The 14324-nt window shown below is 35.5% G+C and overlaps 1 protein-coding gene across 2 annotated transcripts in view; it reads left to right on the plus strand.

Moving 5' to 3' along the window:
- Positions 1–14324, plus strand: part of si:ch211-278j3.3 (E3 ubiquitin-protein ligase RNF19B) — a 41362-nt gene that overhangs the window by 3313 nt on the left and 23725 nt on the right. For both annotated transcript variants that reach the window (XM_056445648.1, XM_056445649.1), the window contains exons 2-5: positions 7146–7533; positions 9548–10002; positions 13275–13477; positions 13563–13710. In XM_056445648.1, coding sequence (XP_056301623.1) covers positions 7375–7533; positions 9548–10002; positions 13275–13477; positions 13563–13710 — 965 coding nt within the window. In that variant the 5' untranslated portion in view covers positions 7146–7374. The remainder of the gene's footprint in view (positions 1–7145; positions 7534–9547; positions 10003–13274; positions 13478–13562; positions 13711–14324) is intronic.

Here is a 14324-nt window from a genome sequence, read left to right on the forward strand (position 1 = left end):
ATCCCTTTAATGTGGTTAAACAAGAAAGCTGTTGAGTGCATGTCCAGGAATAGTCCAGGGAACTGAGAGAAAGAAAACAGTCCAAAGCCAATCCAAATATTTCAGCCACAGGATTTTGCTTTATGACCAGAGAAGCTACAAAACACATTTGAGCTTTGTCTCCTCATCAAGGCCCACTGGCACTGCAAATATGCATGAAAAAAGGGTTATTTTACATGCATATAATAGTGAAGCATTATGGGTATTATTATAGTATAATCAGCCACATTGGCAATAATGCATGCTATAATGATTTTTAATGCATCATGATATGTATAAAAAAGGTTTGGATGCCAGATATAATTCTTTCTTCACGCTTCATGCTCAGTCCATTGCGTTTTAAAACCCGGCCTGTCAGTGTGTTAAATGACCTTGATATTATAAGTCTGTCCTGTTCATTGGTTTTGCTCTCTTGAATGATGGATCAGTCAAAGGCAAGACCCTCAAGATAATTACGTAATGCTGCCAGAGGGGCTGATCTTGCTTTTTTTCAGATCAGAATATTGATCTAGTAGTTCTTGATTTTCTTTTTTGACTATTGGTTTTGTTATGATTTTCTCACACTATACCTGAGATTGCTTTGAAAAAGGTTAAGTGTAAAAAAAATGTTTTTATTTTTAAGACCCTATACCAGAAGGAGAATTGATTTCCTCTAATGATCATTGGGCCGTATATGTAATGGCTTTATAAACTAAAATAATATATAAACTAATATAAAATATAAACTAGAGCTGGGCGATTAATTGAAAACTAATTGAAATCGACATTCAGAACCTATAATCAATCTATTTTTTCCAGGTGTGGAGTCACGTGTCCCCCGCTCTGTTAACACTTCTTAACACACAGAGCATGGTTTGGCGCAGCCTTTACGTAAACGCATACCCCGCGCCATGACTGACGCCGAGGCTGACCTCTCAAAAATTGTTACGACGCATAGAACAAGCTCTGTGATTGGTTGGCTTGGTAGCATAGATGAGTGTGGGTGGTGCGTAGAAGGCAAAAATATAATTAAATAAATAAATAAAAGAATCATTCATTAATTGAGTTAAAATGTTTAATGAAACGAGATTTTGATTTTAGACCTAATCGCCCAGCCCTAATATAAACAAAAGTTCTTTTTCTATGTATCTTAGACAATATTACGGAATACAATACTATCAGTTTTATTGTGAGATTTAATCAGATTTATTGTGAGACTACATATTTATCTGCAAAGCCTTGTTTGTGAAAAGTGATCCACATTATTACATCCATACACATTCATTCGCCCACATACACTACGGACAATTTAGCTTACCCAATTTAGCTTACCCAACAATTGGATGTGCCAAAACTTTCTTCAGTTAAACAAAGAGAAAACTGAAGTGATTGCGTTTGGGAACAGAGATGAGGTTCACAAGGTGAATGCGTACCTTGGCTCTAAGGGTCAAACAACAAAAATAAGGTCAAGAATCTTGGTGTGGCTCTGGAGTCAGATCTAAGTTTCAATAGTCATGTCAAAGCAGTTAGTAAATCAGCATACTATCATCTCAAAAACATTGCAAGAATTAGATGCTTTGTTTCCAGTGAAGACTAGAGACTTTGTTCATGCTTTTATCAGTAGCAGGGTGGATTACTGTAACGGCCTCCTTGCTGGCCTTCCCAAAAATACAGTCAGACAGTTACAGCTCATCCAGAACGCTGCGGCCAGAATTCTGACCAGAACCAGGAAATCAGAGCACATCACACCTGTCCTCAGGTCATTACACTGGCTCCCAGTTACATTCAGAATAGATTTTAAAATATTATTACTGGTCTATAAATCACTAAATGGCCCAGGACCTCAATACATTACAGATATGCTCACTGAATACAAACCTAACAGATCACTCAGATCTTTAAGATCAAATAAACTAGAAATTCCAAGAGTTCAGTCAAAGCAGGGTGAATCAGCTTTCAGCTACTACGCCCCTCACTGCTGGAATCAGCTTCCAGAAATGATCAGATGTGCTCCAACATTAGGCACATTCAAATCAAGACTGAAAACACATCTGTTTAGCTGTGCCTTTACTGAATGAGCACTGTGCTACGTCCGACAGATCGCACTATTATGTTTTTCTCTTCTTTTTCATTCTTTTATAACACATTTTATCTGTTTTTATGCTTATTTATTTTATTTTTTTAACCATTTTTATTATTTGTTTTTATTTTTCTTATGCTTGTTTCTTTTATTCCTGTTTGTGTAAAGCACTTTGAATTGCCACTGTGTATGAAATGTGCTATATAAATAAACTTGGCTTGCCTTAAATAAATGCAGCCTTGGTGAGCAGGGTAAGCCCATTTTAAAACATTTAAAAATCCTACTGACCCCAAACTTTTGACCGATATATGCATATGTGTGTGTTATATTTAAATATTATTATTATTATTATTATTATTATTATTATTATTATAAATATTATAAATATTAATATTATTAAGATTTTTTTATATTTTCAGTTTGCATATACATTTTAGTAGATTTTATTTATGTATACGTTTTACTAAATTTGTTATGTCCTTTTATCATTTTTAGTAGTTTATTTTTATTTCAATTTAGTTTCAATATTTTGGTTTTATTTTAGTGTTTAAGCTCATTTCATTTACTACGTTATAGTTATAAACCATGCGCATGCGTTGACAAGAAACTGTAAGAAATTTGATGAAATTTCTCAAATGACTCACCATGATCCATGATTAATTACTTAATAATACTGAATCAGTGAAACTAGAAATGTCTGTTCAGTATTAAATGCTTTTCTTGAGTGTTAACTAATGTGCTGTCTTCAGTGTGCATCAATGTCCATCTTCATATCTGCCTCTCCACAAAAGAAATTTAGCATTAAAAATTGAAGATAACACCCCATCTCCCATTCCCAACATCACATCCTCTGAACCCCTCCATAAGGCTAAAGACGTGTATCTGGCATCTCCTACTGAACTGACTGTTTATACGAGTGTAACAGCATGTGGTCGAGTTAGGAGATTCATTTCACATGATCATATATCAAGATCTCTCATTCCACGAGCTGCTTCACTCATAGCCTTTAATAAGCGTCTGACAGTGAAAGTGTGCAGGTATCACAGCATGTGGGTGGATACTGTGTGTTATGATGATATATACCATATGGACAAAATAATAAGTCTATCATTTTTATATTATGCTCTATAGTTTATTTCATGGAGTCACAAAATGCATTGTTTACACAGTAAGGCTTTTGCATAGTTTATACAAGTGCAATATTACACAGCATTGTGTGGTTCCAGACAGAATTATGAATAACAGCATTGTGAGAAAGTTGCTGTCTTGAAATATAATGTTTACATTGTGCATTTTACTTAGTGATATTTTCTGTTGGACATGAAATCATTAGTTTAAAAAATGTTTTATATTTCATTAATATTTATTTTATATTTCTACATTCTCAATCAAACATTTGTCCTGATGTTCTAAATAAACTCAGAAATATGATCATATATGAAAGCAGGTTTATGAGTATATACTTAAAAATAATTTTAAAAATTATCCTTTCCATGTGGTCAATATATACTCACCGGCCTCTTTATTAGGCACACCTGTTCAACTGCTAGTTACCAGACGAGCTGGTCTGAGTATTTTAGAAACTGCTGATCTTCAGTTTTCCAGACTCCCGCACAACCATTTCTAGGGTTTACAGAGAATGGTCCGAAAAAAGAAAATATTCAGTGAGCGGCAGTTCTGTAGGCACAAATACCTTGTTGATGACAGAGATCAGAGGTGAATGGCCAGACTGATTCGACCTGATAGAAAGACAGCAGTAACTCAAATAACTACTTGTAACAACCGAGGTATGCAGAAGAGCATCTCTAAGCGCACAACACATCCAACCTTTGAGGCGGATGGGCTACAGCAGCAGAAGACCACCAGATCTCAATCCAATAGTCCAATTACCATGTTTGTAAACATTGAGGATGCACGTGCAGGGAGGTGGCAGAATGAAACCGGGAGCGCTAGCATTTACAGCGAGGAAATGACATCCGATGCAGTACAGAGTTAGTTGTTGTCTTCGAAATAAGATATATTGATTACATATTATTTATATTATTTACATAATGCTTTCAGCATATTATAACAGCTCGTCACCTAGTGATAAGCACAGTGATTCGGCAAAATTAACGTTAAAGTGAGTGGCGTTCTTCTAACAGGTCCATTTGCTATAGCACGGTCCCAATGAATATTGGATAAGACAAAATGACCAAGTATTCAGCCCCAAATATACAATCTCATTGAAGCTCCAAGTGATTTTACAAGAGAGAAGTTAAAGATCTTCAAGTCTTTGGATCCCAACAATGTTGTTCTGTGTGGTCATGTCCAAGAAATAATGTTCCAGGATGACCAGATTCAACACTATGTAGTGCTAAAAACCGAGGTTCTGCTTAGCCAAAAACAAGGAAAAAAGACGGAGTTAACGTTATACAAGGCCTAGGTAATTAATCATTAACACGCAAAACGACAGCATTCTGACAGAGAACTGCACCTGTCCGGCAGGGTATGTGAACTTACACATAGAGGTAAAGTTGGTTTTATATTCGCACATTCTGACTTTCTCCTTAATAATATAATTTCATAAAAGTATTATTTGCAAACTCTAAATAGCGAAATCATAATAGCAGCAAATGACTATCAAAGTACAACATTGTTTACAGTCAAATAAACAGTGTTAATGTTGTTTTCAAGTCACACTTGCAGGTTATATCAGACCGAATATTCAAAGTGCCATGGTAAACAATATATAGAGTGTGTCACAAGTTGTCACTGAATGAATGTGTGAATAAAAAAACAAGTTTACCTTAATAACTTACACTTTCACGTTTCATTCTTAGCATTCAGTTTCTGCAGTTTAATAAACCATATGTAGCTGTTTTTGCTGAAATCATTTCTGCAATTAAAAACGAGTAATGTGTATGATTCAGCATAGTGTGAGCTTACCTGATATGACATGAGAACTGCAGAGTCCAGCATTTATAATTAGGTCGTCACTTCATTCAGCTCCCTTTTAGCCAAAGACGTCTGCAGTTGGCATTAAAGCAGTGTGGTGTAAGGTAAAAGTTAAGTTTTCTATTTTTTCTATTTTCGAATTTGGCATCCTACCGCACAACACGACATCTTTACTATTGCAGCCTGTGTTTTTTTGCAACCGGGGACCCGTGTGACGTCATGTGTGACATAAGTTGATAATTGGTCTAAAGAGCACCTTTGGTAGAGTACCTTTCGTCGTGGAACGGGGGATTCGCATCATGGACGTACAGCTGACAGACCTGCAGCAACTGCGTGACGTTATCGTGTCAATATGGAACAAAATTCTATGCCACGAAGGATTAAGGCAGTTCTAAAGAAGAAAGGGTGTCGAACCCGGTACTAGTAAGGTGTACGTAATAAAGTGGTCAGTGATGAAAGTGGACAGATGAAAATAGTCTTTAAGGTCTTACACTGACTCTGTGATATTAGGCTTTAATTTAATAATTTATTTAAATTGCAATTCTTGCATTCACCTCTTTTATGATCCACTTGTTTTTAATTTCTGATTGAGGTTGTACAATGTCAAGTGTTACGAAGCTACATGAGGGAATAAATGTTTTTTTTTATTATTTTGTGTAAAAATATATTTACAAATTATGTAATATATAAATAATTATGCAAATGTATTTTAAAAAATTGAAAAGAAATGAATATATATTTATTCAGAATGATACAAATTTGATAAAAAGTGACAGACAAATGCAAAGTTTTTTCATCTAACAATCTTAAAATGCAGAATTTCTAACATCGGTAATGTTATACCTTAATGTTAAAACATTAACCTGTTTTTAATTTCTGCTTGTGAAACATGAGCCTGTTTTCAACATTAATGGTAGTAATGAATGTTTCTTGAATAGTAAATCGCCATTTTAGATCGAATTTCTTTTTTTCAAACATGAAAAAACAAATCATTTTAAACCCCTTAACTGTCGCCCCATTTTTTGAACAAGGCATGAAAATGACGTTCATGTTTATTATTACCAATCTTCAATACTTTGGTGCACAGATTTAAGCTGGGTCTCATTTTAAAAAAGACAGTCAGTGTAGCTGAAGTAAAAAAATTAAATACATAAATAAAAACATAATAAATAAATTTATATTTTATAATAATACATAAAACACATGTATTTTACAAATCATGTATTGGCCTAAAAGTGACAGAAAAGCACATTTTAATATCTGATTAATTATATATTCCAAATTTGAAGTGGATATAAAAAATGAGCTTTCAGTAAGATTTTGAATGGCCGCAGTACCAAACATGACCACCAGAACATTCAGTTTTCATTGATGACTATACAGAGGCCCTATGTTTTAAGGAATATGAATTTGTTTATATTTTCGACAATATTTGTGAAGTAGACATATAATTCTAAAATAGTATTGGCAGTTTGGTGGTATTTGATTAGAATTTAGCCCCTAAAAAACATCTAAAACATTTTTAAAAGTGTACACGTGGATTGCTGTAGCAAAGTAATACTTTATGACTCTGATGAGTTTCCTTGTTTAAATTACTAAATAACTGTTGCTTAGTATCACAAGTTCTAAAAATACACATTTTAAGCTTTTAAGTGACATTTAGTTTATCATGCCTTCTGTATATTTTGACTACAATATTAAGGCTTAAAAATGTCAACATAAATGGTCTCACATGTTGTAGGGTGACAGTAAATGTGTTTAATCTATTGCTATTTCAATGTAACAAAAAATAAAGTGAACAGTGAAAAATTTGTATTCAGAAGTCTTAGACCTTTCTGATGATATATAGTTTGTCATGATTGGATTAGGATTTAATTGCAAACAAAAAAAAATATCTAAACTTAAGCATCTTGGTGACAGGACGGTGACAGCTAAGGGTTTATTCATGTTTGTAATATTTACCACAGGACTGCAACGATATAACTGTGGTCAATTTAATTGATAAATATATTTAAACTGTATATTTACCCAAAAACACCCAAAACATTTTTGAATATGCATCAACTTCACAATTCTGATATTGTTTGTGCATGGCTTTGCTTTTTTCCAGGGATGAACATTTGTGGTGTGTTTGGAAAACTGCAGGAACACAAAGCATTTCATGTGAGAAGAAAACAATGATGACCTCGATCAGGCAACACTGCTGTGGATGATTTTTCTTTCTCCTCACAATGGTCTCTTTGCCAGTGTTCAGACCATAAGCAACAAACAGAGACACGCAGACAAAAGGGGCTCGATCCGCTCATGCTGGTTTTGGCTGGACTGTCCGGCTCTGTACAATGAAGAGACCCAAGCAGCAGTCGCAGGCCCTCAGTTTCCTCAGCTTCTTCAGCCGAAAGCCTAAATCTGACCCCAGGATCGAGAAGCCCACCGGGACTCTGAACAAGGAGGAAGTGGCCATTACTCTCACGCCCAATGAACATGAGCATGTGGAGCAAGTAAGATGGCATTTATTCTCTGTGCATCTGTAAACTGAACATATGTTTCGGTTTAAAGCTCTGTAGGCTGTTGCTGCGCTGCCTCATTTCACCTGGGACAAAATTGATCATTTCAAAAGTGGTCATCTCACTCACTACTCTGAATTTTGAGCCAAAATTATTTTTCATGCAAAAATAGGACCAAAATAATGATTCAAATATTTTTTTAAATAATGTAATACGTAATGATTAATCAATCATATATTAATTTGGGAACAGTCAATGTGCATAAATTGAATAAGCTAAATTGTCCGTTGTGTTTAAGTGCATGTGTGAATGCGAGAATGTGTATGGATGTTTCCCAGTAATGGGTTGCAGCTGGAAGTGCATCCGCTGTGTAAAACATATACCTGAATAGTTGACGGTTCGTTCAGCTGTGGTGAGTTTGAGAAATTTAGTAGGCTTTACTTTATTTTATTGCTTTGATTTTCTCAAAGAATCTATAAATATATAACAAATAATCTCATGTAAAAATAAGTTCAAGGTTTACTACATACTTTAATTGAGTGCTAACATAGAATAGACTTTTATTTCATTTTCTTGCCTGAACTACATTATTTTATGTGTTTTATTTGTTTGTTTGTTTGTTTTCTGTAGTGTGCACATCACTGCAGTTTTGTGTTTAATAGACATGTAATAGACATCTAAACATAGACTGCTTGACTAAAACAAGGCTAAATTTGAGCTGTCAGTGAAAATCTAATAGAGTTTTATCAATAGTCCAAAAATAGGCTAGTTTATAGACAGATAAAGAGATTAGACAGACTTCACATGTGTAGTCATTCAATCCTGTCTATTTGATGGCTATTTGTGGACTATTACATGTCTTTTAAACACACAACTGCTTGCTGTGTTGGAACTACAGACTATGTAAGAATGGCTGTGTAAATAAAGACTCAGTCTGAATTAATCCCATATCACATTGACATTACAGTACTGAATTCAGAATTATCTTGAACACTGTACAAGCTTTAATACATAACAGTCTTACGTAACTGCCTGATTTCTACAGCTTTCGGTTCAGAGGGGGAAAAAGAGAAGGACTTAACATTTAACGGTGATAATTACTGATTTTGACTGATTTGAACAGCCTTTTCTTCAACACAAAAGGAAACATTATCAACTAATGATTTTCTTTTTTCTTTTTTTATGCAGTGAAAATTAACCCACTGCCAAATTAACCACCTGTGTTGAGGCAACACCACATTCAAATCAACAACGTTGTAAAAATATATGATATCTAGTCATTTTCTGTATTTTGTCTTTCAGGTTTTGTTGTTGTTGTTGTTAAAACATGCTTTTGAACTGCATTATGGAACCGTGAGGGACTGGTTTTGTCAAATTTCGATGTTAAGAAGATTAACAAAATTAATTTTATTGAAATTTTTAATCATTTTAAACAAAATATTGTCAAAGTTGATCATTTAAATTACAATAATCATGTAAAGATCATGTAAAATCATGTAAAGAGCTGCCAGTTTGCCAATTTTTTCTGTTTTACGGACTTATTAATATATTATAAATACATATTTTTAGTAAGTATTTTTGAACTACTATAAATGGCAGTATAAATTACTGTTAAACTGCAGAGCTAATTTGCCAGCATCAAAAGCTGTCAGAGTAGAGATCAAAGTTCAATAACATTAATTCATAAGAATAAATAATCATGAATATTTTTAGAAAATTAGATGCAGTTGACTTCAGTTTCCCTTTTTGCAAACCATTTGGTCCACAGTAGTCCACATTTACAGTGAATCAAAATCTTTCATTATAGTGATAAACAATACCCGTTCTTGTCTTGTCTTGACAATTTTCATGATGTTTTTTAAGCCACTTAAAAAGTTAAAACTTCTGTATTTAATTTTTTTTTTTTGAGGATGCCAAGAAGCAGTATACCTTGATGAACTCATCTAGCTTATCTGAGAAAAGTTGTATCTTTCAGTGCTGTAATCAGTGATTTTGTTATTCCTCTCAGGCTCAGGGTGATGCAGGACTGGAGGTCTGTCGGGTTGGAGGAGATGGCGGGACGGGTGAAGGCAGTGTGGTGGGTGATGAAGAGGGACCAGTGGAGTGCGGGAGCAGTGGCTCGATGGCTGTCCTGTCCTTGTCCTCCTCCAGTCAGGAGCAGCTGCTGGAGCACCTGGTGGAGTGCCCGCTCTGCCTCCTCAGTCAACCGCGTGCCCACTTCCCCCGCCTGTCCTCTTGCCAGCATCGTGCCTGCACAGACTGTTTGCGCCAGTACCTACGCATTGAGATCTCTGAGAGCCGCGTGGGCATCGCCTGTCCTCAGTGCCCTGAAGCTCTAGCTCTGCCCGACGTCCGTGCCATCCTGGATGACGGAGCTCTGCTGGAGCGATTCGAAGAGTTCCAGCTGCGCCGCTTTCTGGCTGCTGATCCAGACACTCGTTGGTGTCCCGCACCAGACTGCAGGTTAGACCAGAAACATGACTGATAAAGCAGTGAGGTTAGATGTCATGTTGAATTTATTAAAGATAAGGGGCAGACTTAATAGGATAGTTCACTCAAAGATGAAATTCTGTTGTCAATTTTCTCACCCTGGTTTAAACTTCTATGAGTTTCTTTCTTCTGTTGTAAACAGAAGATGTTTTGAAGAAAGTTGGAAATCTGTATTGACCTCCATAGTGTTTGTTTTTCCCTATGGATGTCAATGACTTTAGGTTTTTAGCTTTCTTCAAAGTACCTTCTTTTGTGTTCAACAGAAGAAAGAAACTCATAGAAGTTTGGAACCGCTTGAGGGAGAGAAAATAGTGAGTAAATTTTCATTTTTGAGTGAACTATCCCTTTAAGATGAACCTGAGGATTTAAGACTTGTGTTGCAAAAAAGGATAGTTCACCCAAAAAAGAAAATGTACTCCCCCACCCTGGTTCCAAACCTTCATGAGTTTTATTTTTTAGGAGATTTTGAAGAATGTTGAAAACTGGTAGCCTACACATTGAAAACAAACTCCCTATGGAAGGTAAATGCTACTTATTTTCAAGTTTCTTCAAAATATCTTCTTTTGAAAATATATTTTTTGTGTTCAACACTATAAAGAATCTCAAACAAATTTAAAACAAGTAAATGATAGCAGAATTAAAAAGGTTTTGGGTGAATTATTAATTTAATGTAATTCAAATTATGTCTTACATTACTGAAATGGAAATAGAAAACCCATAAAATATTTACATTATTTAGAAAATCCACAATCATTTTAGACTATGGGCAAGCCATTATTTTAGAGGCGTAGTGCATTATGTCAGATGGTTGAACTCTCCTGATCCTACCACTGCTTATTGCTTTTTTTGGCAAAACAACCCTGATTACTCTGATACAAAACTGCTACATTGTGCGGCTTTTGGATGTAATTTTCAGGTGGAGGGCAACAAGAGAAGTGCTGTAAGGCATTATCCACTTATCTGAGAGTAGTGCTTTAATGAATATTTATTGAATATTTCTTGTAAAGTTTACTTTGGCAAGCAGTTTCAAACTCCTGAAAAAATTCAAAATTAACTTTATTTTGGCTTGATATTGTTCATAATCCCAATTTCGCTTGAAGTACATCAAAGCCTTCAAGGTCTTTAAAATACCACACATTGTGTAAAGGTACTGTAAATAAGGTAAGTTTTCACAACTTTCAAAATTGTTTTGTGACATTTTTCGGAAAGAAATCTTCATTAGGTGTATGTTTGTTAACAGTACCGTTCATTGAACTGTTCTTTTCATTTTAATTCCTGTCAATTAAATAACACTTACCATGGTCTTTAACAGAGGAATATTTTTTCAACATGTGATTTACCCCTGCTCTTAATATAATATATTACTTTCCAAGAGCATCTTAAATATGATCCATGTGTCAAAATATGTGGTATATAAAATATATCGTTTTAATTATTTAATTAATTGAATACTTGAATTAGTGTACTATTTAATAATAAAAACAAAATCTTAGGTTATTCTAAATGCTTCTAGTGAATTGAATAGTACTGTATAAAAATATATATATTTATTTTAGATTGATAGATTTTCAAAAATTAAGGTGTCAATATTTGTAAGTAAGTAAAGGTTTATTTATACGGCACATTTATAAGTCACAAAGTGCTTTACAATAAAAGAAAACAAGAAAAAACTGGTAAAATAAAACATATCAATAAAAGAAAACATATTAAACCAAGTTAAAAATCCAAGAACAGAAACACCAGCTCATGTAAAACCAGCTCACCATACAGTTAATTAAACGCTTGACCAAATAGATGTGTCTTTAAATTTGTGTATTAATATAAAAAAATGACTGTTAAGGCTGATTTATAGTACTGCGTCAAGCGTACGCGTATGCTCTGGCGCAGCCTGTGCGTGGACGCATAGCCCTCGCTGTGGCTGTTGCCGATGCACACCTCTCAAAAAAATGTATCTACACAGCACAACAATGCGTAGCACAAGCTCTGTGATTGGTCAGCTTGTTAGCGCTGACGAGTGTTGGTGGGACCGAGAGCCGTGCAAACCCGTTGGAGCAAGTGTTTACATGTGTCGAGTCCTATGAAGGAGCTCCAGATGGAAAATTTTGTTTACCTTATGATTAAAGTTGTTCCACGTGCCCTGATTTCCGCCTCAAAGTGAACGTGTTTGAGCTGTTTCTACATTAAGGTAGCATTCAGAAAAAACTAAACACCAGTGAAGAAACTCGACACAGAGGAACATAAAAACCTACTGCCATTTAGTGTTTCAGAAGTGTTGTTGCAGAGTGTTGTTGCAACATAAACAGCACGCAGAAGTATAAACCAGGCTTAAATGCACGACAACATGCAAGGAATGCCCCGTCGGTCACGCCGATCACTCGACGCAGAAGTATAAACCAGGCTTTAGACAATAGCAAAGGTAGTCTAAAAATAAAAACACAGAAAATTTACTTGGAAAGCTATTTACAGTATATATAATAACAACTAATACAAAAAAATATAGTGCTGCATTAACGGTGTAAGCTACTGATGCTGTATATTGTGCTTTCCCATTTTTTACAGTATGTTGCTAGTGGCAAAACAGATTGCACTTTTAACAAAAGCTGATATGCACCTCATAATGTCACTCAGTGAAATTGTTTGCAAGAAACTAAATCGCTTGTTAAAAGAAAAAGTTTTGATGAGGTCAGACTCTTTTTCTTTTTTCCTTTGCATTGTTGCTTGATTATATATAGTCAAACTCTAAACAACTTGACCAGGATGATCTGAAGCTTATCCTCATTCCAGCTACACACAGCTCCAACCATGAATGTTAGCTGGATTTTCATTGAGCGAGTAATGAGTAAAGTGTAAAAGGCATATCACCGTGTCTCGCACACTACCTGGTGAAGCATGTTCTCCTCTGTGGTGCATTATGTATAGCTCTGAAGGCTTGCGTTTTTGGTAATGTAACCAGATCAGGGTAGTGATGGGAATCCGGGACTGCTTGTCGTTTCTTGTCAACAGGACAGTGTTATGTTTCACCTGCAGTCACTCCACACAGTGAGCCTGAAAACATTCTCTCTCTTACTACAGTGATGATAGTATAGAATTGTCATTTTATTTGCATGTTTGTTTTTTTTTGTTGTTGTTTTGATCACTTCTGTAGTCTTTGTTAGTCACTTTGGTTAAAAAAGGATCTGCCAAATATTTCAATCTAACTGACTGAAATGTAATGTAAATATACTTGTATATTTTTCATGAATTAGCTATGCAGTGATCGCCTATGGCTGTGCAGAGTGTCCCAAGCTAAGCTGTGGTCGGGAAGGCTGTGAAACAGAGTTTTGCTACCACTGCCGCCAACTGTGGCATCCAGACCAGACCTGTGACCAAGCCAGACGCCAACGTGCTCGCCACACGTCAGGAGCCAACGATGTTTCCACGCTCTACGTCTTCAATGAGGAACCTGGGGGTATGGCACCTTTACTAACGGACTGGCATTACATCTGTTAGCTATCCCAGTGGCTAAGATGTTTGTTCTGCTGTTTCTCCTGAAGATGCAGAGGAGATCAAGCCCTGTCCGCGATGTGGAGCCTACATCATGAAGACCAATGACGGCAGCTGCAATAGGATGAACTGCACAGTGTGCGCTTGTCAGTTCTGTTGGCTGTGCATGCAAGAGATCACTGATGTGCATTATCTCAGGTACACATACACAATACACCAGTCATCAGGTTACAGAAAAAGTAGTCTGGTATAGATACTGTACATGAGTAGGATCTGGTTTGCATTGTAGATTATTTTGTATTGACTGTTTAGACTAGGAGAGATTAAGGATAAGTTTATCCGAAGTATAATAGCATTCAGAGTTTGTGTTAAGAATTTAAGAGTTCTTTTAGTCAGAATGGGTGCGTTGCGTAAATTGAGAGGACATTGAAGACTTTTGCAATGTTACAAATGTTGCAAATAAAAAATGGGTTTCAACGTTAATAATAACATTTCTTGAGCTGCAAATCAGCTCATTAGAACTATTTCTGAATGATTTCACGTTCATTTGCAGTGTTTCCAGATGTAGCCAACGTTTTCCAGTCCGAAACCTGTCCAAAACCTGTGCTCAAACACACAAAAAATATTATATTAATATTTTGTTTAATTTTAATATATTTAAATCGAAATTAACCTAGTTACTTTAACTGTCATAATTTTGAACCATACAGCAACCAATACCAGCAGTCACAGAACTAGGGATGCACCGATACCATTTTTTAGGAACTGATCCGATCTCAATACAAAACTCGACCGATACAGATCTGATCCCG

The sequence above is a fragment of the Danio aesculapii genome, chromosome 20 (genome assembly GCF_903798145.1).
Source record: "Danio aesculapii chromosome 20, fDanAes4.1, whole genome shotgun sequence".
In the NCBI taxonomy this organism is placed as follows: domain Eukaryota; kingdom Metazoa; phylum Chordata; class Actinopteri; order Cypriniformes; family Danionidae; genus Danio; species Danio aesculapii.